This window comes from Pieris napi, chromosome 10 (genome assembly GCF_905475465.1).
Source record: "Pieris napi chromosome 10, ilPieNapi1.2, whole genome shotgun sequence".
In the NCBI taxonomy this organism is placed as follows: domain Eukaryota; kingdom Metazoa; phylum Arthropoda; class Insecta; order Lepidoptera; family Pieridae; genus Pieris; species Pieris napi.
The window spans coordinates 5,469,728-5,497,556 of record NC_062243.1 but is presented as its reverse complement, the minus strand read 5'-3'; the positions used below and the strand labels follow the sequence as shown (position 1 = coordinate 5,497,556).

At 34.9% G+C, this 27,829-nt stretch overlaps 1 protein-coding gene across 1 annotated transcript; it reads right to left on the bottom strand.

The window, feature by feature from the left end:
- Positions 1 to 1,099: 1,099 nt before the first annotated feature.
- LOC125052835 (uncharacterized protein C05D11.1-like) lies at positions 1,100 to 26,905 on the bottom strand. Its single transcript, XM_047653852.1, has 18 exons — positions 26,630 to 26,905; positions 26,219 to 26,564; positions 25,758 to 25,860; positions 25,441 to 25,563; positions 24,893 to 25,006; positions 24,057 to 24,209; positions 23,248 to 23,517; positions 20,759 to 20,901; positions 19,916 to 20,024; positions 19,246 to 19,416; positions 7,479 to 7,715; positions 6,533 to 6,652; positions 5,781 to 6,076; positions 4,245 to 4,416; positions 3,600 to 3,743; positions 2,544 to 2,701; positions 1,603 to 1,755; positions 1,100 to 1,281 (listed from the first exon to the last, which is right to left on the bottom strand). The coding sequence occupies exons 1-18, from the start codon at positions 26,766 to 26,768 to the stop codon at positions 1,224 to 1,226; spliced, it is 3,009 nt and encodes a 1,002-aa protein (XP_047509808.1). The 5' UTR covers positions 26,769 to 26,905; the 3' UTR covers positions 1,100 to 1,223.
- Between the last annotated feature and the right edge of the window lie 924 nt (positions 26,906 to 27,829).

Sequence of the window (27,829 nt, the reverse complement as noted above, 5' to 3'; positions counted from 1 at the left end):
AGTTTAAATATAGTTCATTTTAAGATTAATGGTGAATAAATAAGTCATCAAAATTTATTTCTTTTATTTCTTTGTTTCCTCAAAATGTTTACCTCTAAACACCTACATTATCAGAAGTTTAAATATAGTTCATTTTAAGATTAATGGTGAATAAATAAGTCATCAAAATTTATTTCTTTTATTTCTTTGTTTCCTCAAAATGTTTACCTCTAAACACCTTCATTATCAGAAGTTTAAATATAGTTCATTTTAAGATTAATGGTGAATAAATAAGTCATCAAAATTTATTTCTTTTATTTCTTTGTTTCCTCAAAATGTTTACCTCTAAACACCTACATTATCAGAAGTTTAAATATAGTTCATTTTAAGATTAATGGTGAATAAATAAGTCATCAAAATTTATTTCTTTTATTTCTTTGTTTCCTCAAAAGTTTTACCTCTAAACACCTTCATTATCAGAAGTTTAAATATAGTTCATTTTAAGATTAATGGTGAATAAATAAGTCATCAAAATTTATTTCTTTTATTTCTTTGTTTCCTCAAAATGTTTACCTCTAAACACCTACATTATCAGAAGTTTAAATATAGTTCATTCAAATTTTCCAAGTTTATTTGTGATTTAATAGGTACGATATTGACTATCCATACAAATAGAAAAGTATTAATTTTGCGTAACGTATTTTATTCAATCTGCATGCTTTTTGTATGCGTTTGTTTTGTGCCCTGGATGGTTTAAATTCACAAACCAGCCCGGCAGATTGCGCTGCAGTCGGTACTTTCATACTTTGTTTAATATCCTAATCGCTTGAAATTTCATGCAGGATGTCTGTTGGGTCCACTAGTATAAGGTAATGTTATATTTTAATTACATTTAGCATCAATATTAATAATTGCAACTTGTATTTTTTATAATTCAGTTGAATATGAGTAACCTTTTTTTTTATTGTGTCGATAGTGACGATAAGTATGGTTTCTTTAGTACATAACGAGAAAGAATCCGAAGATTTTATCAAAACCACTAACTATATATTTAAACTAACTTTATTATTTTATTTATTTCTTATATCCAGTTTTGTTAATTGCAAGTAAAAGTCAAAAATATTGCAAATTGCGTATTTATTTAATAACAAAATATAAATGAATACACGCACACATCGTAAGGCACAGCCAAGCAGTTATGAATGTGAAAAACATTTACAAAAATTAAAAATAAACAATTTCGCTTATTTATTAAAGTGAGATGCTTCCATCGATTCGAATGCTTCTAATTTGATGTTTAATCTGGAAAAGGATTAATAATTTAATAAAATAAAATCTTAAAAATGATTTATATTAAGAAAAATATTTTGTTTCTTGAAGCTATGGTTTGTTTTATATCTAACTTAAATACTCTTTTGGGGACTGTTTCCAAGAAAAAATTTATGAAAATTCTTAATTACTATTTTTAATAGCTGAAATTATAAAAATCAATATTTAAATTTATCATAGGGCGTTATAGTTATTTGAACTTAAATTATTATTATATTAAAAAATCTGAATTGACTGATGTCAGACAGATGTCTGACGTAACAAAAAAGAGTCAAGATATTGAGTAATAATTACTTCTGGAAGCTGGCCTGCAACTCTTTGGCCTTGTTTGAATGGCACACGATGGCCATCTTGCTCTTGTCCTGCTGGAAGAGCGAAGGCAGCCAACGCGACGCGGCCTTCAACGCCTGATCCTCCGTCACTGCCGCTATGGCGCATATCAACTCCCTGGAATCATATAATATACATTTTGATGACATCATTCACCAGTGTACTCATCAGTAATCGCGTAGATTTCGGTTTTAAACAAATGAAACAAAGAATAATTAAACGAGATAAATGGTGCAGTCAAGGGTTTTTGTTAGTTTAAGCGCGACAATAGATACTAAATCAACATATATTTTACTATAGTTTATATATGTATATTCAAAACAAATAATGTGATGAAGTCGGGTTGAGTAGGCCTCGTCGTACATACCTGGACCAAATCCAGGACACTAGGAAGAAATTTGAATTGGATAGGCCACACACACTGAAGGGATCCCAATCATATTCTCAAGCAGGCGCTTGATTGGAACCCTCAAGGAAAGCGGAAGCGTGGCCGTCCCAAGCAAACCTGGCGCCGTACAGTCGCAGACGAGGCCAAGAGAGCGGGAAAGACTAGGAGCGAGGTGAAATACGAAGCTCAAGACCGAACGCGATGGTGAATCATTGTGGACGCCCTCTGCCCCATCTAGGGGTATAGGAAGTCAATTCAAAAGTAAGTCTAGAGAAGGGGTAAGTTAAAAGTACCCATAATCGACGAGTATGCATGAAAGTGAGAGAGAGAGAGAGTATGGTTGAAGCGAGAGAGGTAAGGACCGTTGCAAGTAGAGACCCGTGGTCGCTGCCCACCCCTTCGGGAAAAGAAGATATAAATAAAGGAAAATGTTACTCATACGGGATCCTGCTGACGTAGTTCGGGAACGGACTTCAGCCAAATGAAATCCTGGAGCGGGAATCGATTGGTAACTAACCTGTTGTGAGTGGTTCCAACGCGCTTGATGTAGTTGAGGAGCGATTGCTTGACGACGTCTGCAGGACATTTCTCGACTTCCACGACCTCGAACAGAGCCGTGCTTTTGGCCGAAGCGAACAGCTCCGCGTCGAACTTACCAATTGCGAGGAAGTCCTCCTGGAAGATACCAATTTCAGTTTAGTAAAATATCCATTATTTTACAAATTTATCGCTTAATTTTTTTTTATAAATATCTCTTAGGGCATTGGACCACTCAAGCTAAATTTTATATTAATAATTACTTAGTCTAGGATAATTTACAAATTAAGATATTTAATATAATACAAAGTCCAACAACACTACTATAGTCTCTATTAAGAAACTGTTCTTGTGTATACATGAAAACCACTATTTAAACCACACCCATTTTTCCTTGCAAGAAATCGAGTACAATTAAAATAATGAAATAATAAGGGCACCGGGCGGCCTTATCGCTTTCGAGCGATTTCTTCTAGGTAACTGTGTGAAAAAGAATTAATTAAATTAATGAATGCAAGAAGTTTGACAAATGTCATGTGGAACATGGTGTAATGGTGATTAAAGAGTGGCGGAGAGTTAATTGCCACTTCTTCTCTTCCGTTCTACGCCCTTGATTTGAGTAATGGCAATAAATGTAAAATTAGAAGCATTTCATATACAGTATTTCTATTTTGACGTTCATAAGTGACATTGTGTTACCTATATGAATAAATGAGTTTTGACTTTTGACATGAAGAATGGAATAAAGACTAATGATACAGACTTTGAGAATAATTCTAACCGCATTTTTTTAAATAAAACTGGGACGCTAACGGGCAGGAGGCTCGCGAGTGCGTTGCCGGCCTAAAATTTATTGTAATTAAAAATATTGCTTAATACTTGTCCGTAACCTTTAAGAACCCTTTAAAGAGGTTCATTTCCTTTAACATTGGGAGTTGTTTTTAAAGAAAATGATTGTTTTAAGATATTATCAATAAATTATTAATCAGGATTGCTAAATACTAACGAAGCGAAAACTAATTTATTTGACGATTACCAGGATAGCCTTGACTTTAGTATAGGCCGCCACCGCATTAGTGGCGCGATACAAGGACAGCACTAGGGCGGCTTCGTGAGGCGAAGGGCGGAGCGCGTATCCGTATGACAGGCCTCCGCCACGCACTTCGCGCCACATGGGACCCTGAAAAATAATGTAAAATTTAGTATTGTCTTTTATTGACATAACTTTCACACATTTAATAATATAACAATTTTTTACCATAAATTATAATATAATATTTTTTTAATTGTAAATACATAACTTCCATCCGGTAAAAAATTGTTTTATTATAAAATATTAAATTTATTCATGTATTATACAATAAACATTAATCGCTCTAAATCAAATTACACCACACAATTTTAATTTTTAATTTTATGTCCTAGTATGAAACCTTAAAGTGATGAGAAAGAACAGTGTTGGCCTAGTGGCTTCAGCGTGCAATTCTCATCCCTGAGGTCGTAGGTTCGAGCCCCGGCTTTCTTTCTATGTGCGCATTTAACATTCGCTCGAACGGTGAAGGAAAACATCGTGAGGAAACCTACTTGCTTATTAGATTGACAAATGATCGTAAAACAGATTTAGTCCCTTGAAATTCGTTATAAAGAGTTTACATTGTATTTAATTTTTTATAAAAGCTACCTCGAGCTGCGTAAAGTAGTTGAGTGCCACGGACAAGGGTGCGTCCTTGAGCGAGCTCCCAGATGGGCCTGGACTGAGTTGGGCCAAGAACGAGCTCTCCACGCCCCCCACCCCCACCACGAACCCACCTCCCCAACCGGACATCAGCTCCCACTCGTTATACAGCTTCGGCCTGAAGGGAAAGTTAAACTCTTTTAAATTGTGCACTTGAGGTATTAAAACACCAGACTATTGAATAGCTGAACTGATTTTGGTGAATGTTAGAAAAGACCAAGTCGATTTTTAAACAAAAAAAAAATGGTTGCCTGTAAAGTCGGACGGACGGACGAAAGTTTAACGTGACAACGTATTTATTGAAATATCACTATTTTGTATGGATACAAAGAAGGAGTGAATCCTCGGACGCATGGGCCAATCGAGTGGAAGAGAGATAGATACGGCGCAAGCGTCCAATGAGCGTAACGGGACAGTAAGCGTAACGAGACAATGAATGCTTTTTAGTGCGTCCAGCCGGCGTTCATCAATGTATTAGACGTTGTCACGTCAAAATCTAAATGGCAAATTAACCTTTAAATTTAGGTTAAATAAAACGCATATACACACTTCAAACTTCAACATTAGTAGATTTAGAACAAAAAACTTTATCTAAAAATCCAGTTTGCCAAAGAATTTAGCTTTTATTGCTATTTTAAAAACCCTTAGCACAAACTTTCCGATATTTCTGTAACATTTTAACATAGATTTTCCATATCGCTCGAGTTTTACATACAAGAGGTATTATATTATCATAACTATTTGAGTTTAGCCGATGCTAAAAGGTGTAGTGTAGCCATTTCATCTGTATCTCGATAAATAAATCTGTTTTTTTTTTCTATCATCAAAAATTAATCAATTGAACATGAACTTTGCGGTATTGACATTGCAGTAGCTCCAAAGACTTACTTAAAAAGTGGTGAAACTAGAAACCTTGGCCAAAAAACTAATTGCACTTTTATAGTAATATTTTTATGTCTTTATTATTAATATATGTATATTAAGGTCAAATTTGCTAACGCAAAGATCGTTTCTTCAATGAATAAATAAAAATAGCGATTTTATCAAGACTTTCAATAAAACTATTGACATTAAAAAATTTGGGAAAATTAATTTATTCATTTACCCATTTACACTTAAGAAAGTTAATATCAAAAAACTAGCAGACTCGGCCAAGCTTTGCTGTGGCTAAGATTTTGTTATATTACATAGTAGTAAACTATTAAAGGGAAACGGTAGAAGAACTTTTGTGAAAATGTGTGTAATCTTATATATATATAATTCTTCTGTGAGTGTGTATGTCACTGAACTTCTCTCAAACGACTGGACCGATTTTGATGAAATTTTTTGTGTGTTCAAGGGGATCTGGGAATGGTTTAGATTCACAAATCAGCCCGGCAGATGGCGCTGCAGTCGGTACTTTCATACTTTGCTTTACTAATTGCTCCACTAGTTTATATATATTAAGATAATATACTATAGAAAATTTACAAAAATACTTACGCGACTGGGACAATCTCGTTGGGCCTCGCAAACTGTTTCCATGGCTCCGTGCTCAACTGATATCTTTCCAAATCACTAGCCAGATGCAGCCAGGGTTTCTCCGTGATGTTTTTCAACGTTTTCGTGGCTTCCTCGAGGGCATTTTGGGCAGAATCTCCACCAGCGTTGAGCTGCTCCACCAGTTCTTTTAGGAAATGCTGCTGACGCAGGACGGTCGCCCAATGAGCGTTTGTGTTCTTCTCGTAGAGGGAATCACGTAAAATATCGTACACCATTTTGTGGCCAGCCCGACGAACCTGAAATATCAATTAAAAAATCTCTAACATTGCCTTAACCATATACACTAAAATTATTAAATTTGCAATGATTGGTAACAATTGACTTTATTATTGTTGAGGATGAGCGACTCTAAAATTTACTGCAAAAATACTGTTATTTTAGTTATTACATATGCACAAATTGTTTTTGCTTATATTCAACAAAACATTAAAAAAAGAAATATGTCAGTACTCAATACAAGTTCTGTACCCCCTATAGATACTTCATATATAATATACATATTACATATATAATAAAGAAAACTAGAAACAAACTAAGTCCGGTTTAAAAAGTATTTTTATTGTTTTTAAAAAAAAAAATTAATAACAATAATGTAGATTGGTTAATAAAACTTCTAAATTGTTCAAAAATTGTTATTTGGTTATTAATATTAAAAATAAGCACGTAATAATCATAAAGTAATTCAATAATACCTGAGAAACATCGTTGATCAATCTCTGCGCGAAGACCAGCAGTCTTTCCTTGGTCAACTCGGCTGCATAAAGCACTTCATAGAGATGGTTCACTACTTCCACATAGTCTGATGGTTCACACTGAAATATATTAATTTGTATTGTTATTAATTGTGTTATATAGAAAAACTATAGAAGCTTAATAGATTACTGATAGCAAAAGTATAACTGCTTGGCATGAGAAAATTGTTTTATTACTTTAAATTCAATACAATCGTAAATTTTAAGTTTTAATTGCATAAAACTATGTTTTTCTTTAGAATAACTATACTAGAAATACACACACACACACATACATGTGACATAGGTTATGTTACAAACAATAAATACATAGGTAGCGCTAGGAAAATATCGAAACTATTATATGTATAGTTCAAAATTTGATTTAAGAAATGGTTAAAAAAAATTGAATAAGGTTTTTTCTAGATTACACATTTACATATATTTTTTTCTATAGACTGTTGGCTACCTTAATTAATTAATAGTTCTTAATAATAACAATCCGTTTAATTGGATAATAATTTATTAAAATTTACATATTATTTATTTCAACACTTTTTGGCACCCAGAAATTCTAGACACAGTAACTAAAATTATTTTCGAACTAACGACTATAGTTTTTTAGAAAAAGCGTGTATTTCCTAACATTTGAGTATTTTCTTAAAAAAAAAAACATGTACACACGTTAGAAGTAATACTTCTATGGCGTAACAAGATAAAAATCTTTCCAAAATTTTTATTATGTTTGTATAAAAAACGACACTAACAATAGAAAAAACTAAAATGTTGACTATAGCTAATTTCAGAGTGTCGGCTTTTGTGACGGTGTGCGCGCGCATCGTAAATATTTACTCTCATCATTTTTCCCTAACGCGCCAAAATTGTATAAAAACGCTACGCTACTTACCCTAACTTCAATATGAACAAATTGGCCATACTGTCCCACACTAAAGTTTCCAGATTTGCCAAAACCTATGTCATTGCTGAAGGAGACGGTGAGCTGCTCCGTCGTAGAAATCACTTCTTCGTGAGGAATCAATTTGTCCCCACGTCGAACGGGACACTCCGCCAACGCGTCCAAATGCAGAGGGAGCCACTTGCGGGTCACTTCATCTATTTGGCTCGTGTCTAGGATGAGATTTATCTGTAATGTTTCATTAGGATATATTAAAATAAGAAAGGTGTGTAAAACAATAATGGGCATTTTGACGTGATAACGTCTTTAAAATCGTTTTAGTCGGGTGACATGTTCAGAAACTTGTGTCACACCAAAACCTCACGAGCGCGATCGCAGGTATAACGAGAGAGAGACGGACCGATCTCCCGTCTCATCTCGAGCGCTGCCGGTCATTCCGTGAAACTTGTCACGCGGAATCCTCACGAGCGGAGGCTGGCATAGCGTTCGAGTGAGTGGACCGATCTTCCGTCTCTCTCACTCTAGCGGCATACAAACGAATGGAGATTTGTTATCTTCATTAATTCCTTACTTCCCAAAAACTTATATCACCAATAAGACGTTATCACATCTCGATCGTAAACCTACTTTACAAACAACCAATATTTTTTTCCATCACCTGAATGATTGAAAAAATGATTTAGATTTTGAGATTTGATTTGTTAAATCGTCTGTCCCGTACCTACTTATATAAATGAAACATGCATTGGAATCAACACATAGAATACGTCTGCGATAAGCTACGAAAGTTTTTGGCACAAATAGCAATATTCAAAAAGCGTATCCCATTTAAACCAAACTTTCACTTTACAACACGATTTTCGAGGCAGTCATCAATTACGGTCCAAGTAGTTACGGTAGAACTTATCCAACGTATCTCAACCAAATATATAACCTGCAATTGCGAATCCTCAAACACGTTGTCTCGAGAAATGTGCTCGACTCATATAAAAATGAAGAAAGAGGAATTTTCAAACACTGTAAAATATTGCCCATATCAGAAAAAGTTAATAAATGTCTTCTAGTCGAGCACTTTTTTCGAGATGACATGTTGAGGTATTTGCTACTTCGGCTAATAAATGGTCTACCCAATCACATATTAGTTTGCCTAACGCCAACCAATATAAACAGCAAATTAAAAAACTACTAGTATGTATATGCATTTGTCGCGCTCCTAAACAAGACTGCTATGGTTACATTAATACAAACCACAGCGGTTTTCTAATGTAACATATTGTGATTATATTATATTACCTATTTTGTAAAATAAAGAAATACTGTGCTATCATTACACACAAAAATATCTGAAATAAAATGGCGTTTTTTTAACTAAAAATCTAAAGATATATGTTTATATGTACAAGACATAATATAGTACTACAGTTGTAAATTTGCTTGACAACTGTAGTTCAAGTAAACGTTTGCTAAATCTGTTTAAATCATATAATTTAATTAATACTTTTATTGTACCAACTAGGGTAACAGCCACCACGGCAACATGTATTGACAATATCTATAGTAATATAGTTCCTCTCAACGCCTGTATTATCAACAAACTTACATCTGACCACTCTGGTCAATTGTTTGAATTTGAAATACTAAAATGTAAAGATCAAAAAAAGTCAATATGCACAATTCCTATAACAGAGGATCGGTTAGATAGATTTAGGAAAAATTTGATATTTAAAATGCCATTTTTGCGTAGTAACCAATGCCCTAATAATTTATATAGCACATTCTTTGATTCATTTATTGGTGAATTCAATAATGTGTTCACTCCAAAGACTTTTTTGGTCTCGGAGAAACCTACCTTTTGTGACTGGGCAACTCCGGAGCTACACAAAAAAAGGCTAAAATTGTATGAGTTGTATGATGAAAAACAGTATAATGACAGTGAAGAATTTAAAACTTATGTTAGGATATTCTCAAAAAGTTTTAGGCAAGAGTGTAGAATCGCTAAGGCGAAACACTTAAGTCTTAGAATAAACAACAGCTCTGATAAGATAAAGGCTACTTGGAAAATTATAAACGAGGAGACTGGAAGAACCTCCAGAAAGGAATTCAAAGTGAACATAAACGGCAAAGTAATTAGTTCCGACCTCGAAGTAGCCTCTGCATTTGAAGAGTTTTTTACTAACATTCCTTTAAATACAACCAGCGTTTTAAATTCTTCACCATCAGCCGCCCTTTTATTATTGAAAAAGAATGTTCCTGTATGCAATCATAAGTTTGTATTTAGCCGCATTAGCTGCAATGACATTATAAAAACATTTAAACAGCTAAAAATAAAAAAAACTAAAGATCTTTGGGGTGTATCTGTTTTCATTTTACAATCAGTAATCAATACTATCAGTTCAGAGTTGGCTATAATATTTAATGAATGTATAGATTGTGGAGTCTTTCCAGACCAGATGAAGATAAGTAAAATCACACCGTTATTCAAAACGGGCAGCACTTCGGACCCCACAAATTTTAGACCCATATCTGTGCTGCCGGCTTTGAGTAAAATCTTTGAAAAAATCATTCTTGAACAATTATTGACACATTTTAATAATAATAAAATTATGCATAGCCAGCAGTTTGGTTTTACAAGAGGTCGCTCCACAGCAGATGCTGGCATTCAATTAATTTCCGAGATTTTAAATGCTTGGGAAAATTCTCATGATGCCATTGGAGTTTTTTGCGACTTATCAAAGGCTTTTGACTGTGTCCATCACGAAATCCTAATCAAGAAACTTCAACACTATGGCATTGGCGAAAGGGCGTTAAATCTTGTGGAATCATACCTGAGCGATAGAATTCAAAAGGTAAATGTAAATGGAGCTATATCACAGGGATCCTCTGTTACTATGGGAGTACCGCAGGGCTCCATACTTGGTCCCTTCTTATTCCTTGTCTATATAAATGACCTGCCATTTCTTGTAAAGGAGCTTCACGAGATAGTACTGTTTGCTGATGACACTTCGCTTTTATTTAAAGTGAAACGACAAAATCCATCACTTGATAACGTAAACAGTGCCATCTCCAGTGTAGTTCACTGGTTTAATACAAATAATCTTAAGTTAAACGAAAAGAAGACAAAATGTGTTAAATTTGTAACTACAAATGTAAAAAGTAGTCATTCTCAAATAATAATTAAAGACGAGGAAATAGACTTTGTTGATAATGCGGTGTTCTTGGGAATTACTTTAGATAGTAAACTCCAGTGGGGCCGACACATAGAAGGTCTTTCGAATAGGCTAAGTTCCGCAGCGTTCGCAGTTAAAAAGATACGCGATCTTACGGATGAGAACACAGCAAAGCTTGTTTATTTCAGCTATTTTCATAGTATAATGTCATATGGTGTTATTTTGTGGGGTAATGCAGCTGACATTAAATCGATATTTGTAGTGCAAAAGCGGGCTATAAGAGCGATCTGTGGGTTGTCCCCACGGGAGTCGGTCCGAAGCAAATTTAAGGAATTACATATTTTGACTCTGGCAAGTCAATACATTTATGAGAATATTTTGTATGTGCGGAAAAATATAGATATCTTTAAAAAGAATAGTAGCTTCCATAATTATACTATTGGAATCCGTTGCGGGTAGGCGCAAGTTGAATATCGAGTCCTCGCAAAATAACCAATTAAAAATAGAAATAAGTGAGAATACACAATAAAAAGTAAATATTGAAGTGAACCAGGAGAAGATATACTATAGGCAAACGTATCTGCCTCATTATCAGTGTAAAAAATAGAAAAATATCACGTTTTAATTTGTGTTATCTTGACTTCGATTTCGGTGACTTTTCGTTTTGACTAAAACAATTAAAAGTGCGTGTACAAATCAAATCAAGTGATTGCATCAAGTGCAAGTGAATTATAATAAGGATCAGTCAATTTTTGTTGATATTACTACAAAAAGAAGAAAAAACCATGACTTTGTATCTGTGATGTTAAATGTGTGTACTGTGTACGTCACTCTTTGTAAACGTCACTCAAGAAAGAAACTGTTCAAGTAATTCGTCCATCTCGTCATACAGTACCTCGGCGTCGCAGATAAGCTGTGTTCCGGAATCGAACATTTCTATCGGCCTAAGTTCAAACCTATATACGGGATATTGAAAGATCAATTATTTTTAATTTTTGTTTTATAAATTTATAAAGATATCTAATTTATTTCTATACATACATATATATAGAAAACTAACAAAAAAAAATATAAAAAAATATAAAAATAATAATAATAATAAAAACATTAAAAAAATATATATATATAATAATAATATTAAAAAAAAAAATGTCTGCAATCTGGGAGTAATAGAATGAGTGCCTCAAAGAAAAAGTTAACTCAGCAGGTACTTCATCCAAGCCTGCTCAACACAAGACCTAGATCGTCTTCAGTAGGAAGTTTAAAGGATACAGACTCGAAGAATTTATCTTCGATATCCACCGTTTATGACTGTGACCCAACAATAAATGATGATACCAACAAAGTTTCTCCCCCCCCCTCCTTCCTGGCAAAGAGTCCCAACAGACCGCTATCCCAAAAGAAAAAGACTATCAAACAGTCCACCGCGTAGTCAAATACCGCCTAACCAAAAATCACAAGTAACAATTAGTACTTCAAACAGATATAATCTATTACCTGTAGATCTAACCGAGAAGGAAAGAGACGACTCGTCCACTAACGCCAAAAAAATTTACAAACCTCCGCCTGTAATCTTATATGGGATAGAAGATATATCTAAATTAACAGAACTTATAAACAAGACGATACCCCACGAAAGCTACTCATATAAAGTTATTAATAGAGATCAGCTAAGAGTTATGGCGCAGTCAACTGAAACATATAAAAACTTGATAGAACTTATCCGCAGCAATGGCCTTATTGGTCACACATTCACACAGAAGCAGAACAAATGCTACAGGATTGTTATAAAAAACCTGCATTATACCACCCCTCCATCAGCTATAATAGAAGAAATTGAAAAAACAGGAAACATGGTACGCGGTGAAATAGTTTACGCCATATCTAGAAAAAATAAGAAGCCCTTAAATATGTTCTTTGTAAACGTAGAACCCAGTATCAATAACCCTGAAATAAAAAATATACAATATATTTACCACACTAGAGTTACAATAGAAGATCCAAGAAAGTCTACCGAAATAGCCCAATGTACCAGATGCCAACAATATGGTCACACTAAGAATAATTGTATGCGTCCCTATAGGTGCGTTAAATGTGCACAAGGGCATAAAACTACAGATTGCCCAAAAAAGGATAAAAACACACCAGCTACTTGTACTCTTTGCTTTGGTGAACATCCAGCTAATTATAAAGGCTGCCAAGTGTATAAGGAGATCCGTGCTCGAAAAATGGCTAACTCAGGAAAAGGAAAAGTCCCTGTAGATAAGAAGCCTACCAATACATTTGAAGCCCAAATAGGTGACTTCCCTCCAGGTATAATAAACTCCAGTGGGGCCGACACATAGAAGGTCTTTCGAATAGGCTAAGTTCCGCAGCGTTCGCAGTTAAAAAGATACGCGATCTTACGGATGAGAACACAGCAAAGCTTGTTTATTTCAGCTATTTTCATAGTATAATGTCATATGGTGTTATTTTGTGGGGTAATGCAGCTGACATTAAATCGATATTTGTAGTGCAAAAGCGGGCTATAAGAGCGATCTGTGGGTTGTCCCCACGGGAGTCGGTCCGAAGCAAATTTAAGGAATTACATATTTTGACTCTGGCAAGTCAATACATTTATGAGAATATTTTGTATGTGCGGAAAAATATAGATATCTTTAAAAAGAATAGTAGCTTCCATAATTATACTATTGGAATCCGTTGCGGGTAGGCGCAAGTTGAATATCGAGTCCTCGCAAAATAACCAATTAAAAATAGAAATAAGTGAGAATACACAATAAAAAGTAAATATTGAAGTGAACCAGGAGAAGATATACTATAGGCAAACGTATCTGCCTCATTATCAGTGTAAAAAATAGAAAAATATCACGTTTTAATTTGTGTTATCTTGACTTCGATTTCGGTGACTTTTCGTTTTGACTAAAACAATTAAAAGTGCGTGTACAAATCAAATCAAGTGATTGCATCAAGTGCAAGTGAATTATAATAAGGATCAGTCAATTTTTGTTGATATTACTACAAAAAGAAGAAAAAACCATGACTTTGTATCTGTGATGTTAAATGTGTGTACTGTGTACGTCACTCTTTGTAAACGTCACTCAAGAAAGAAACTGTTCAAGTAATTCGTCCATCTCGTCATACAGTACCTCGGCGTCGCAGATAAGCTGTGTTCCGGAATCGAACATTTCTATCGGCCTAAGTTCAAACCTATATACGGGATATTGAAAGATCAATTATTTTTAATTTTTGTTTTATAAATTTATATAGATATCTAATTTATTTCTATACATACATATATATAGAAAACTAACAAAAAAAAAATATAAAAAAATATAAAAATAATAATAATAATAAAAACATTAAAAAAATATATATATATATATAATAATAATATTAAAAAAAAAAAATGTCTGCAATCTGGGAGTAATAGAATGAGTGCCTCAAAGAAAAAGTTAACTCAGCAGGTACTTCATCCAAGCCTGCTCAACACAAGACCTAGATCGTCTTCAGTAGGAAGTTTAAAGGATACAGACTCGAAGAATTTATCTTCGATATCCACCGTTTATGACTGTGACCCAACAATAAATGATGATACCAACAAAGTTTCTCCCCCCCCCCCTCCTTCCTGGCAAAGAGTCCCAACAGACCGCTATCCCAAAAGAAAAAGACTATCAAACAGTCCACCGCGTAGTCAAATACCGCCTAACCAAAAATCACAAGTAACAATTAGTACTTCAAACAGATATAATCTATTACCTGTAGATCTAACCGAGAAGGAAAGAGACGACTCGTCCACTAACGCCAAAAAAATTTACAAACCTCCGCCTGTAATCTTATATGGGATAGAAGATATATCTAAATTAACAGAACTTATAAACAAGACGATACCCCACGAAAGCTACTCATATAAAGTTATTAATAGAGATCAGCTAAGAGTTATGGCGCAGTCAACTGAAACATATAAAAACTTGATAGAACTTATCCGCAGCAATGGCCTTATTGGTCACACATTCACACAGAAGCAGAACAAATGCTACAGGATTGTTATAAAAAACCTGCATTATACCACCCCTCCATCAGCTATAATAGAAGAAATTGAAAAAACAGGAAACATGGTACGCGGTGAAATAGTTTACGCCATATCTAGAAAAAATAAGAAGCCCTTAAATATGTTCTTTGTAAACGTAGAACCCAGTATCAATAACCCTGAAATAAAAAATATACAATATATTTACCACACTAGAGTTACAATAGAAGATCCAAGAAAGTCTACCGAAATAGCCCAATGTACCAGATGCCAACAATATGGTCACACTAAGAATAATTGTATGCGTCCCTATAGGTGCGTTAAATGTGCACAAGGGCATAAAACTACAGATTGCCCAAAAAAGGATAAAAACACACCAGCTACTTGTACTCTTTGCTTTGGTGAACATCCAGCTAATTATAAAGGCTGCCAAGTGTATAAGGAGATCCGTGCTCGAAAAATGGCTAACTCAGGAAAAGGAAAAGTCCCTGTAGATAAGAAGCCTACCAATACATTTGAAGCCCAAATAGGTGACTTCCCTCCAGGTATAATAGACTACAATCCTCAAATAACCAGGATAATAACAATTCGTACATACCGGAAAATGGGCCTAGCCCAGCAAACACTCGTAGCTGGAATCGAAATATAGAGAATAGACAAACTCAGCCAACGAGCTCTTTAGAGCAAATCATAATAAAACAGTCAGAAAAGATTGACATCCTCATCCAACAAATAGGGACTCTTATGAGTCTACTAACGACAGTAATAGCTCAACAGCAAAAATGAAATTCCTACGTATCGCGACATGGAACATAAATGGCTTACTCCCAAATAAGCAAGAAGTCGAGGTTTTTATAAATCACAATAAGATAGATATTTTACTGGTCACTGAAACGCATATGATTGACCAAAGAATTGTAAAAATGAAAGGATACAATGTATACTATGCTAATCATCCAGATGGTACATCTCATGCTGGGGCAGCTGTTATAATTAAGGAAAACATTAGACATCATATCCTGCCACCATTCAAACATGCGCACATATAAGCCGCTATAATAGCTGTAGATGACTGGCAGGGATCACTCAATGTGGCTGCAGTGTACTGTCCACCTAGACACCGGATAGATGAGCATATGTATAATGACTTTTTCCATACGCTCGGCTGCAAATACATTGTAGGAGGAGACTGGAACTCTAAGCACACGTTCTGGGGCTCACGACTAACAACAACAAAAGGCCGGGAGCTGAAAAAGTCTATTGATAGTAATAACCTTAGTGTAATATCAACAGGTGAACCAACTCATTGGCCAACAGACCGAAAAAAAATGCCAGATCTTATCGACTTCTTCATCACTAAAGGGATATCTGGGCTCTACACTAAAGTCCAATCGTGTCTAGATGGCTCCTCAGACCACACACCAGTTATCTGCACACTAAGCACAACAGTTATTTACAAAGAACCACGGGAGACTTTATACAACCGTAAAACTGACTGGGAAGCCTTTCGAGAATACATTGAAGATAATGCTAACCTACGCATACCCCTTAAAAGTGAAAATGACATAGACGACACAGCTTGGCAAGTTACTAATCTTATACAAAAAGCAGCATGGCTATCGACCCCATATATAGAACCTAAAACACAAAGTCAGGACATACCGTTGGAAATAAAATATCTTATTGCTGCGAAGAGAAGACTAAGACGACAATGGCATACCAGCAGGAATCGGCAAGATAAAAAAGCGTTGAATAAAGCCCAAAAAGATTTAAAAGAACTACTCAAAGAAAATGAAAATCGTACATTGCAAGATAAACTACAGACATTGTCGCCATATAAAGCTGACGATTATTCACTCTGGAAGATGACGAAATCATTAAAAAGGCCAAAAGAACACATGCCCCCTTTAAGACAAGTTAATCGCGAATGGGCACAAAAACCACAGGATAAAGCGGAGCTGTTTGCCAACTTTCTAACGGATGTATTTACACCTAACGAACCGGACATAATGCAAACCGAAGACGAATTTGATGAAATCATAAATAGTGATCAGCAAATGTCTTTACCACTAAAACTTGTTAAACCGTCAGAATTAAAAAAAACTATTAATAATTTAAAACAAAAAAAAGCACCCGGTTTCGATCTTATTACCGCAGAAGTACTTTAAGAACTACCGAAAAAAGGTATCGTTCTGTTAACAATCCTCTTTAACGCAATATTAAGACTACAATATTTCCCAAAACTATGGAAGGTGTCCATTATAAACATGGTTCCAAAACCTGGAAAACCTACAACAGAAGTTTCATCATACAGGCCTATTAGTCTTCTCCCCTTGCTATCAAAAGTATTTGAGAAACTAGTCATTATTCGCCTTCAACCAGTACTCAAAGAACAAGAAGTAATACCTGACCACCAATTTGGGTTTCGTGCACAACATGGAACAATGGAACAAATACATCGTGTTACTCATACAACACGGCAAGCCCTAGAAAGAAAAGAGTATTGTTCAGCAGTATTTCTCGATATACAGCAGGCTTTTGATCGCGTATGGCATAAGGGCCTCCTGTGTAAGCTAAAGTTGAACCTACCAAATACTGCCTACCTTCTCCTAAAGTCTTATTTGCAAAACCGTATGTTCCGGGTCAAATGTGAGGATTATCTATCATCAATCTGCCAAATAGAAGCAGGAGTGCCTCAGGGCTCAGTGCTGGGTCCATTCCTTTATACAATCTTTACAGCCGACATACCAGTTACGGACGATGTTGTCATTGCAACCTATGCAGACGACACTGCAATCCTTTCCTGCAATAAAAATCCTAACGAAGCATCCGCAAAACTACAAAAATGCCAGGGCAAAATAGGATTATGGTTAAAGAAGTGGAGGATACGGGCAAGCCCAGCGAAATCAGTTCATGTTACGTTCACACTAAGAAGAGAAGATTGCTCACCGGTGACTCTGGAGGGAGCTGTTTTGCCAAAACGGACTACAGCGAAATATTTGGGCATGCACCTGGACAGACGCCTGACTTGGCAAGACCATATAAAAGCCAAGAAGGAGCATGCTATTGGTAGGCTTCGTAGCATGAACTGGCTATTAGGTAGAAATGCGGCACTCAGTTTGGACAATAAACTCCTCATCTATAAAACTGTAATTAAACCAATATGGTTCTATGGGATACAGCTCTGGGGGTCAGCAAGCCGCTCCAATATCGAAATCCTGCAGCGGCTACAAAACAAAACACTGCGAAATATGAGCGGAGCGCTGTGGTTAACACGAAATACTGAAGTCCATAAATATTTGGGAATTGCCACTGTCGAGGAAGACATTAAAAGATCAACCGTGCGATACAAAATGAGACTTCAGCAACACGTGAACCCCCTAGCTTCGGGCCTCTTGGAAATGACGGACAGTGTCTACCGGCTAAAAAGGGCTAAACTTGCCGCAATCTGACAGTATAAAAATTACGAAGGGAGTAAAAATTATTGGATTTGCGTTCCCTAATTGCCAACCTTTCCCCTAAAAATCTGATAAAAGCCAAGAGGCTGATTGCAGATAGATGAAGAGTTTAAAAAAAAAAAAAAAAAAAAATTATAGTACTCGTAATAAAGACAAAATTAGCGCACCACCCAGAAGGCTGCATAAAACGAGTAATTCTTTCCAAGGCAATTGTATACGTTTTTTCAACAAAATCCCTAGTGAGATACAAGCGTTGTCAATAAATAAATTTAAATCGTACATTAAAGTAAAACTGCTTACTAAGGCTTATTATAATATAAATGAATATTTAAACGATCCTAGTGCTTGGATATGAGTTGCTCCAGTATATATTATAGGTAACACGACTGAATCTCTCGGCTGCATTTCCAGACTCCGGGGCGATCGTCAACATCCACGACTGTTTTAATGTAAAGTGGGAACAAACCGTGATCCATGTGGTATCCAATTATTTCAGTATTATTATTATTTTCTTATGTAGCCAAGTCCACATTTCAAGGATCGTCATGCTCGCTTAAATGTCATTGCTTGTGGCGGCGTCCATGCGTCGGGTTGTCTCTCTCCCTAAAATATGGCGAAAGGGCCGATGGCTGGCCATGCGTCATACTCGTGAACGGGTGCTACTTGTGGTGACTGGTCGTACTTGAATTCGTGTATGCGGTGATGTTAATTATTTCGACTATGTGTTTGCGTGTTGTTCCCACGAGAATGTAAGTGCGTGCTCCTATTTCACCATGCCTCCTGCTGATAGGGGACAAGTCTTTGTTTTTATTTATGTTCTTATTATTAATTACTTAAAATGTCATGTGGAACATGGTGTAATGGTTGCAGCTCCTTACAACCGTTGTGTAAAAAAAAAAAAAAAAACATGGCGATTAAAAAGAGTGGCGGAGAGTTTATTGCCAGTTCTTCTCTTCCGTTCTACGCCCTTGATTTGAGAACTGGCAGTAAATGTAAAATTAGAAGCATTAATATTTATATCTTTAATGACGAATCACAAGTGTACATTGTGTTACCTACGTGAATAAATGATTTTTGAATTTGAATTGAATTGAATTGTAACTTACATAAACAAAGTTGGTCTTTAAGCTATGGACTCTGGTGTACAAGGGGACTTCTTTGAGGTCGAAATGGGGGCACGGGCCTGAATCTGTTGCCCACGTGGATAGATTGTGGCACTTCAGGTTTTCACACGATGGCACTGGGACAGATGCTAACGTACCAGCTGGGGGTGGTCGCTGGAAATAAAAAAACCTTATATATATAGTATTGTCTTTGATTTACATAACCTTTACACATTTAAAGAAAAAAAAATCCGGTTAAACAGTTTTTTCTTTAAACCTTATATATATAGTTTATAACGCTTTGCGACATAATTTTAAATACGATGTATTAACTTCATAACTGTTACGACTTATGTTAAATGTTTCTTACATTAATTATTAAAAATAAATTCAAGATTTTATAGCATAATTCAAATTAGTTTAGATACAAAATTATTCAAATTTTTGTGAAGTTTGTGAAGATTTGTAATTTGTCATTAAACATTGTTTTAATGTGCCCAGAATAGTTTATAGATTGTATTTACAAAAATTAATGATTGAATTGTAATTTATATTAACTTAGCTTAATTAATTTAATTAGTTTCATTATTTAAATTTATTCTCGATATTATTATTATTATATAAAAAGGTAAGCTCTTGTTTTTGACAAAGAATAGAATTCTTTGACATATACCTCATTGAATTCCATGGCCTGCTGGAGGGCTTTTGCTTTTTGTGCGAGCCCACTCTCCCCAAGCGTAGCTCTCTGTTCTTCTAGACGCTTCTTTTCTTCATCAGCCATCCTTTACACACAAATATAATTATTGTAATATATCGAACTTAAATTTTCTATTCTTTTTTAAATTTAGTAAATTTAAGTTCGATACATAAAATATAAAACTAGTTTTTAGAGCTGTCAAACCGTTTTTTTTTCTGTACGAACTTTGACATATTTGACGGAGCTCAAGACGAAATTGCGTCTTGAGATACGACTGAGAATGTGGACCTAAAAGTAGTATAATAGCGGTATATAACTGATGCCAATTTTAAGTATTACTTATTCAATGTGTGTGTGTACAGTTGGACTACTATATACTTAGTCTTGGTGGATCTCCAAGAACTCGGTTTCTTTGTACCTAGGGAATATGTGCAACGGCGAAGGCCAAGGTTGTTTGCGATACTAAGTGCCATAACCAGTCTATTAACAAAGACGCAACCTACTGAATGCTGTCTCCGACACTATCGACATCTTTATTTGTTCGCAGAGTGAATTCACAGTAGCGATATTGTGTATCTTATGTATTTAATATTACATTTCATTTTTAATTTCGACATTATCGTATTGGCTTAGTACTGTTAAGCTAGTGTATGTATTTTTGTGAATAAAATAATTTAAAAAAAAGTTCTTTGACTATAAGTACAAAAGTAAATTTTTTGTTACCTCATCAAAAATTTGGTGAATTAAAAAAAATCCTAGTATGTCCTGTGTTTTAGTACAAATACTGGTCCATCAGGTACATCTATAAATAGCCCTTACTTTTCTTGCAGCTCTATACTCGGTGATCCAATGATAGTAATGACGTCATCAGTGAAGAATCGTTTCAGTAATCCCAACCAGAACTCAGAGTTTTCCTCTAGCAATTCGTGCATTGTTACTTGTGGATTCATTCTTAGGCGGAACTGAAACAATTATATATTAACTTACATTTACTCCCAAAAGGAATACAATAACAATCTTAATCTTAATATATATAAAGTACGTGTCACGTTGTTTGTCCGCTATGGACTCCTAAACTACCGAACCGATTTCAATCAAATTTGCACACCGTGTGTAGTTTGATCTAACTTAAAAGATAGCTTATATCTCAATTTATACCCGCAATATTATTTTATTGCAAAATATGTGTTTATTATTTTATAGTCACAATTCTAACAGATGGCGATGTGTTGAAAGTACCAACGTTTCAAATAAGCTACAATTTATGGCAATACCACTAAAATAGCATGGTGGTCCCCATGACTGGTGTTCTCCTACCGTTTCCCTTGAATAGATTACTACTATGTAATATAACTATAATCTTAGCCACGGCAACGCTTGGCCGGTCTTTTCGTATAATATATAACAAAAGTTGCATACATTTTCGTGATAATGTACATATTACGATAAGTTATGATGACGCAGTTTAGGATGACAAAGTATCTGTTCCATACCCCATTCGGGGGTAACGGGATCTCATGAAAAAACTCTATCGCAACGCAAATGTGATGTTTAATTTATTTATAAAATACAATAATACAATAATAATACAATAAATAAATGTGTAACTACGGTAACTTCAACTACGGAAAAGCAGTGTTGGCCTAGTGGCTTCAGCGTGTGACACTCATACCTGAGGTCGTAGGTTCGATCCCGGGCTGTGCACCAATGGAATTCATTTCTATGTGCGCATTTAACATTTGCTCGAACGGTGAAGGAAAACATCGTGAGGAAACCGACAGTCTTAGACCCAAGAAGTCGACGGCGTGTGTCAGGCACAGGAGGCTGATCACCTCCTTGCCTATTAGATTTAAAAATGATCATGAAACAGATTCTGATTCAGAAATCTGAGGCCAAGACCAAAAGAGGTTGTATCGACACTGCTTTATTTTTATTTATTTAACTACGGTAACTTAATAGGTGTCAGAAGTTAATATTTTATTTGTCATAAATAGTTTTATAGTGTACTAGCTACTTCCGTCCCCGCTTCGCTCGGATATATTTGATATGTAATAGTTAGACATATGGTTTTTTTTGTAGATATTAGTGTCTTTTATAAAACTGTCTGTATAGTTTCCGTACGCCGACTGTACGCGACATAGTAAGTTTTATTGGTATTTTTGGGTTACATTATCGAAATTTTCATACAGATTTTTATTTATTTTTAATAATGTTCTATAATTCATAAGGGATAACGTAGCATTCTAATGGTAATAATATTTTTTTATATCCCAGTAGTTTTTGAGCCTATTCAATACAAACGATCAAATCTTTCCTCTCATAGTGAAGATAATAAAATAAATAATATAGCAATAAAATTGATGATCTCAGATAAGGAAAACAAAACATGTTAAATATTAGGTCTAAATTAGGATATTTATAAATAAGATATTGTATTTTTTATGTAAAGGCTGCCTGCCTTTACATAAAAAATACAAAGACGGTATTTTTTTTGTTACCGTCTGACTGAACGTTTTTGTGATATTTGGAATAAGATAGTATGGAATACAATAAATAAAGTTTGGAACGGTGTATGGGGGAACTTTATACTATGTATAAACTAAACTCCATGTAACGTCGTTCGATTTAACGACTAATCCCCCCCATAAAGCCGCATAAACTTTCTTAGAAATCCGTTATTATATTTATATATAATATATATATTTATATATATTTATATATAATATATATATTTATTATATATCATATTCGGATTACGTGCTTTATCACGAAGATGCCTCAATATCGCAAGATATGAACAAAAAAACACAACATAATTTCTGGTGCAGCAAAAGACGTCAGGCGAAAATAACAGACTACGCGTTCAAATAAGAATTGTTTTTTTATGTAATTACTAAAACTAGTCAAGTTCGATCCTAGTTTGAGGAATGGAAATATTAAATCACCGACCCACACTGAAAGCTGCTAGTTTAGGGAGCGTTGGGGGGGGGGGGGGATCCTTTTGTAAAACGTTACGATGCGGGGCGGGGATTGAATTACGCGTTATTGTTAATATTATTTTCGACTTTCCAGTACTTTCCACCAGATAATGGTAACTTTTAGGTATAAAGAGTCACTAGGTGGTCACGAAACGCTTTACTATACTTGGGTACAGAAAAACGTTACGGCGCGTTACATGGGTCAATAATCTCCAAAAATTGCGTGACGCAATACTTGAACGCTCCCTTAGTCCCACCATCTTGGATGCAATAAAATTAAAAACTCTACTTAAAACCGCAAAAGAGCTTTTTAAATAAAAATATACTCACATCTTCTTTAGTCTGAGAATACAATGCATCTCCAATACATCTGAACGCCATGGCATGATGAGGATCAGACTCCAGGCTGGCCATACTTTCTCTTAACTGCTTCTGCAGGAGCCTCTTCATTCTATCCATATCTATTACTTCTTCTCCTACCCTGAGGTTTTTGAGGCAGCTTTGGGCCTGCGCACGCGCAGCCTTCAGTTTTTCTATTGGTACATTGTCTAATTGTATTTTGATCATCGATGCTAAGTTCTCCGTTAGGTTGTAAGACACCTGTAATTATTAGTTGCTTTGTTTACGTCTGTCGGTCTGTTTGTTCACTACTCTAAAACAACTGCACTGATTTTCACATGTTTTAGGTTTTGAATGTCAGGGAGTATTACGTTACGAATTTTGGGAGGGGGGGGGTCATTTTGTAAAACGTTACGATGCGGGGCGAGGATTGAATTACACGTTATTGTTAATATTATTTTCGACTTACACCACATAATAGTAACTGAAGAGTCACTAGGTGGTCACGAAACGTTTTACTATACTTGGGTACTGAAAAACGTTACGGCGAGTTACATAGGGGAGGGGGGTCAATAATCTCCAAAAATTGCGTTACGTAATACTTGAACGCTCCTAGACGAGGATTTTGTTTCTTAGTAAAAATGTCTATTAACTATCAGCATAATGGGTTTGCCTTAAGCAAATGTAATGTTGCAATTATTATAATATCACTATCACATTTGTATGTTTTATGTACGTCAAAGAATTACTACGAGTCATACATTATTTTCATAGGGATATTCAAGGTCATAATATCTTACATCTCCAGCCAAAGCGTCTTCCCGTTCCACGAGGCATCGTTGCAAGGGCGCTGCTGCAGTGTCACAAAGATATCTCAGAAGTACCGCACAACCAGTCAAGTCCTTGATAGCTGATTTCTCAGTTAGGAGTGGTCCGCGCCAACCGAATATTACCTGCATATTCAATTAATTTATCAAGATTATGTTTAAGTGTTTAATAGGCTCTACTGGCTGCTTGGCAGAAATTCCAAGCTGTCAGTTGATAAGCTACTTATCTACGAAATGCTCTTGAAACCAATTTGGACATACGGGATTCAACTATGGGGTTCGGCGTGTGACTCTAACAAGTATCATACAGAGGGTTCAAAATAACATCTTGAAACAAATTTCCAACTGTCCGTGGTTTACAAAAACATCGGGGATTCGTCAGCACCTAAAAGTCAGGACTGTTAAAGAGAAGATAAAGAACTGGAGTATGAAATACAGAAAAAGGCTAGAAATGCATCCTAATAAGCTTACCACGCAACTAACCACACAGGATATAATAAATAGGCTTAAAAGGCGACAAATCCTAAGTCTTGATAGACATGGTTGAAAGAGAGGAGCAGTCTCGATGGAGATTTTGCTCTGAACGCCTAACAGCTCTCAACACATCTGCTCATAGTCTAGGTGACTGATTGCAAGAAAAAGACTTATAAAAAAAAACATTTTTAATAGGCAGCACTGAGGATGAACATAGTTTATATTTCTATCTAAAAAATAATTGTTTTGAGTGTAACCGCCATGACAATTTTTTTTACTATTAATCCTTAATGAAAGTGTGAAGGTAAAGATTCATATTAACAGTATCATGTTACCTGACCACAATCTTCAGTATCAGCAGGCCAGTGTTCCGTGAAATCTCCGTAGTTAGGGGAAGGCGGCATGGTCTGCCAGGGTTTCACCCATTCTTCACTTGCCTCTTTTTCCCTCTATATCATACAAAACTTCTTTAACATTTAAGAAATCAAAGACAACATTTTTTTAAATATTTCCATAGTGAAAAATTACCTATGGTGAAAATCTACTGTTCAAAAATGTCACCAAATCCTATATTATTGCTGAGTAACATAGACTATATTTATTTTAAAATTATCTAAAAAATGATTTCTTGGTGCAAGCCGGTGACAGTTTTAATGATGAAGTAAATTTAAAATCACACAAGTCATACAATTTATCTAAATCTGATATATTATTAAAAGTTTAATGTGCTATTTATACCATATGTATCAAAGGAAAATTATCATACTGGATGTCAGACATCCATTAGGTAATACAAATAAACCATAAATATTTATTGATTCCAATAAAAAATAAATATTATTTGTTCTACAAATACCTTACTCTTGCAATTACCATTACTCACCTGAGCAATGATGTCATCTTCTACAATAGATAATGCTTTAAATACATCATTGGCTTCTATTTGTCCAGTTAAAATAATTGTCAAATTCTCAGGCCTATAGAACTTTTTGTGGAAATCTCTCACCTGAAAATTAATTTTGTTTTTATGTTTTATTTAATGGAGTTTATTTGATATTGGAAAAAAATGGAATTTAATTGACCACAATAATAATTATTGTTGTTCCCACAGAATACGTAAAAAATATTTGAAAAAGCATTTGCTTATGAATTTCAAGCATTGTAACTAACAAATAAGTTAGTTAACAAGTAGTAACTTACTTTAACATTAGTAGTTGATTCTCTTAAATTTTTCATTATGCCTCCTGTTTCAGATGAATATCCACTGTTTGGGTACATAGCACGCAATAGTTTGAGCTCACATCTATAAAGTACACATTTTGGTTAAATATAGCTGAAAAACCATAGCCTGGAATATTTAGAAGTAATGTTGATGTACTCAATATATTTCTGTGGAATAAAGTAGGAATTCTGTTTTTTATATTGAATAGTAGCCTATCAGGCACACAATCAGGCAGATCTGTGACTGAGAACCTATGCAGCAGGGGCAAATTTCCCCTTTCCTATAAAGGGACATTATTTAATTCAAAGACAATAACTACTCTGGAAATATCCTCATGATAATAATGGAGGATCTGAGTTACTTATTTTAGTGACATATTTGACAATTTTATAGCAGAAATTTTCCAGCTGTGGGGAAATTCTGTCAAGTGCTATAATACCTGCTATCAGCAGAGTTCTCTCTTCCTTGCATTTCACAGTACACTACCCCAGCATTTTCACCATCACCATCTATATGGTGAACTTCTGTTGTAAAACCTTCATCTGTAAGCGTAGGTCTTAAAATATGGTCAAGATATATAGGAAGCAATGTCAGCATTCCTTCATCACCAGCAGTATCAATAGTATAACAAGTATGGTCTGTATCAGTCCAGGCGTTGGTGCCATGAGCCATACACCGGTTCGCCAATAGATCCAGAATTCCTTTGTAAGGATACCGCTCAGAACCCAAGAAAATAAGATGTTCCAATGTGTGTGGCAAACCGTCATCGTCATGTGCCTCAGTTGCTAAAATACAATAAAACATTACATTGTGCAGATATTAGGATATAATGGAAAAAGATTATACACACCAAGACAGAAGAATCCATTAACGGTTGGACCCTCAACATTAGCTATAATTACAGTTAATCCGGTTTTAGTAGATACATATTTGTTTACCGGCATAACATCGTATGCTTTTGTAGACGATACAAGTTTAAATTGTGACATTGTAATTCTTACAACTTACACTACGTATATGTATAGTTATTAACTTATCTAATTATAATTATTACAAATTAATTTAATATTTCACTTAATGTATTATAGTAAACTTCCGATTTGCAATATGAAATAGAAATAAAATGCTATTACGTCTACGTGACGTTTGAAAACTGAAATTTATGTATGTCAATTGCGAATACTTAAATGACATTTGTCATTTGACGCAATCAACATTGATATTTCCGTATTTTTTGTTTCCTCTTTTAACCCACACTGCTCACTTTATTTTGTATACTGCCTAATTAGAAGTTTATAGGTCTACCAGAATCTGATGGCAAAAAAAAAGTTTAAAAATTAGCGATTTTCATATGGCAATAAAAGAAAAATTTCATCTGTCAACTGAAATTTCGAAGAATTGTTTTTGGTTTGGCTTCAAATTTCCTTTAAAAAGTGATGAAAATGTCGAAGAAACCTCTTCGATCGCAAGCAAGACATATTTTTTTCAATGTTTATCAAAGAACACTTGATCAACAAGATGCAGAACATACACAATCATCGATATTGAGCCATGTACAAGCGTTGACTGGTTAGTAGGAATGACACGTCTTGATACTTTGGTTTATGAGATTTTGCGAGTGTATTATATTATGTACTTATACTAAACTTTGGTTTATTTCAGGGGTTTCTTATACTACAAATAAACTTGGATAGTTTTGATTTAGAATGGATCAGAAACAAGATAAATGAGTTTTACACTGTTTCTTTCTCTCAAATAGGGATCGATGAATGGCGAAAATCTTGTGAACATGTAATAAAAATTGAAAATCAGTTCATAGAACAAGATCGGTTAATTGAGATGCAGGAGGAAAGGTTTATCATAAATACTGCGTTGAAGACTTTTTTATGGATGTGCAGTATTTAGAGCCATTTTCAAGTTCTTTATTAATTAATAAACTCATGAACAGAGTAATTGGAGTTTTCATCTGAATTACAAACCCCACATTAGCCACATTTTCAAAAATTATCCTTGATCATTGGCTAAATTTTTATATTTGCATGTATCACAC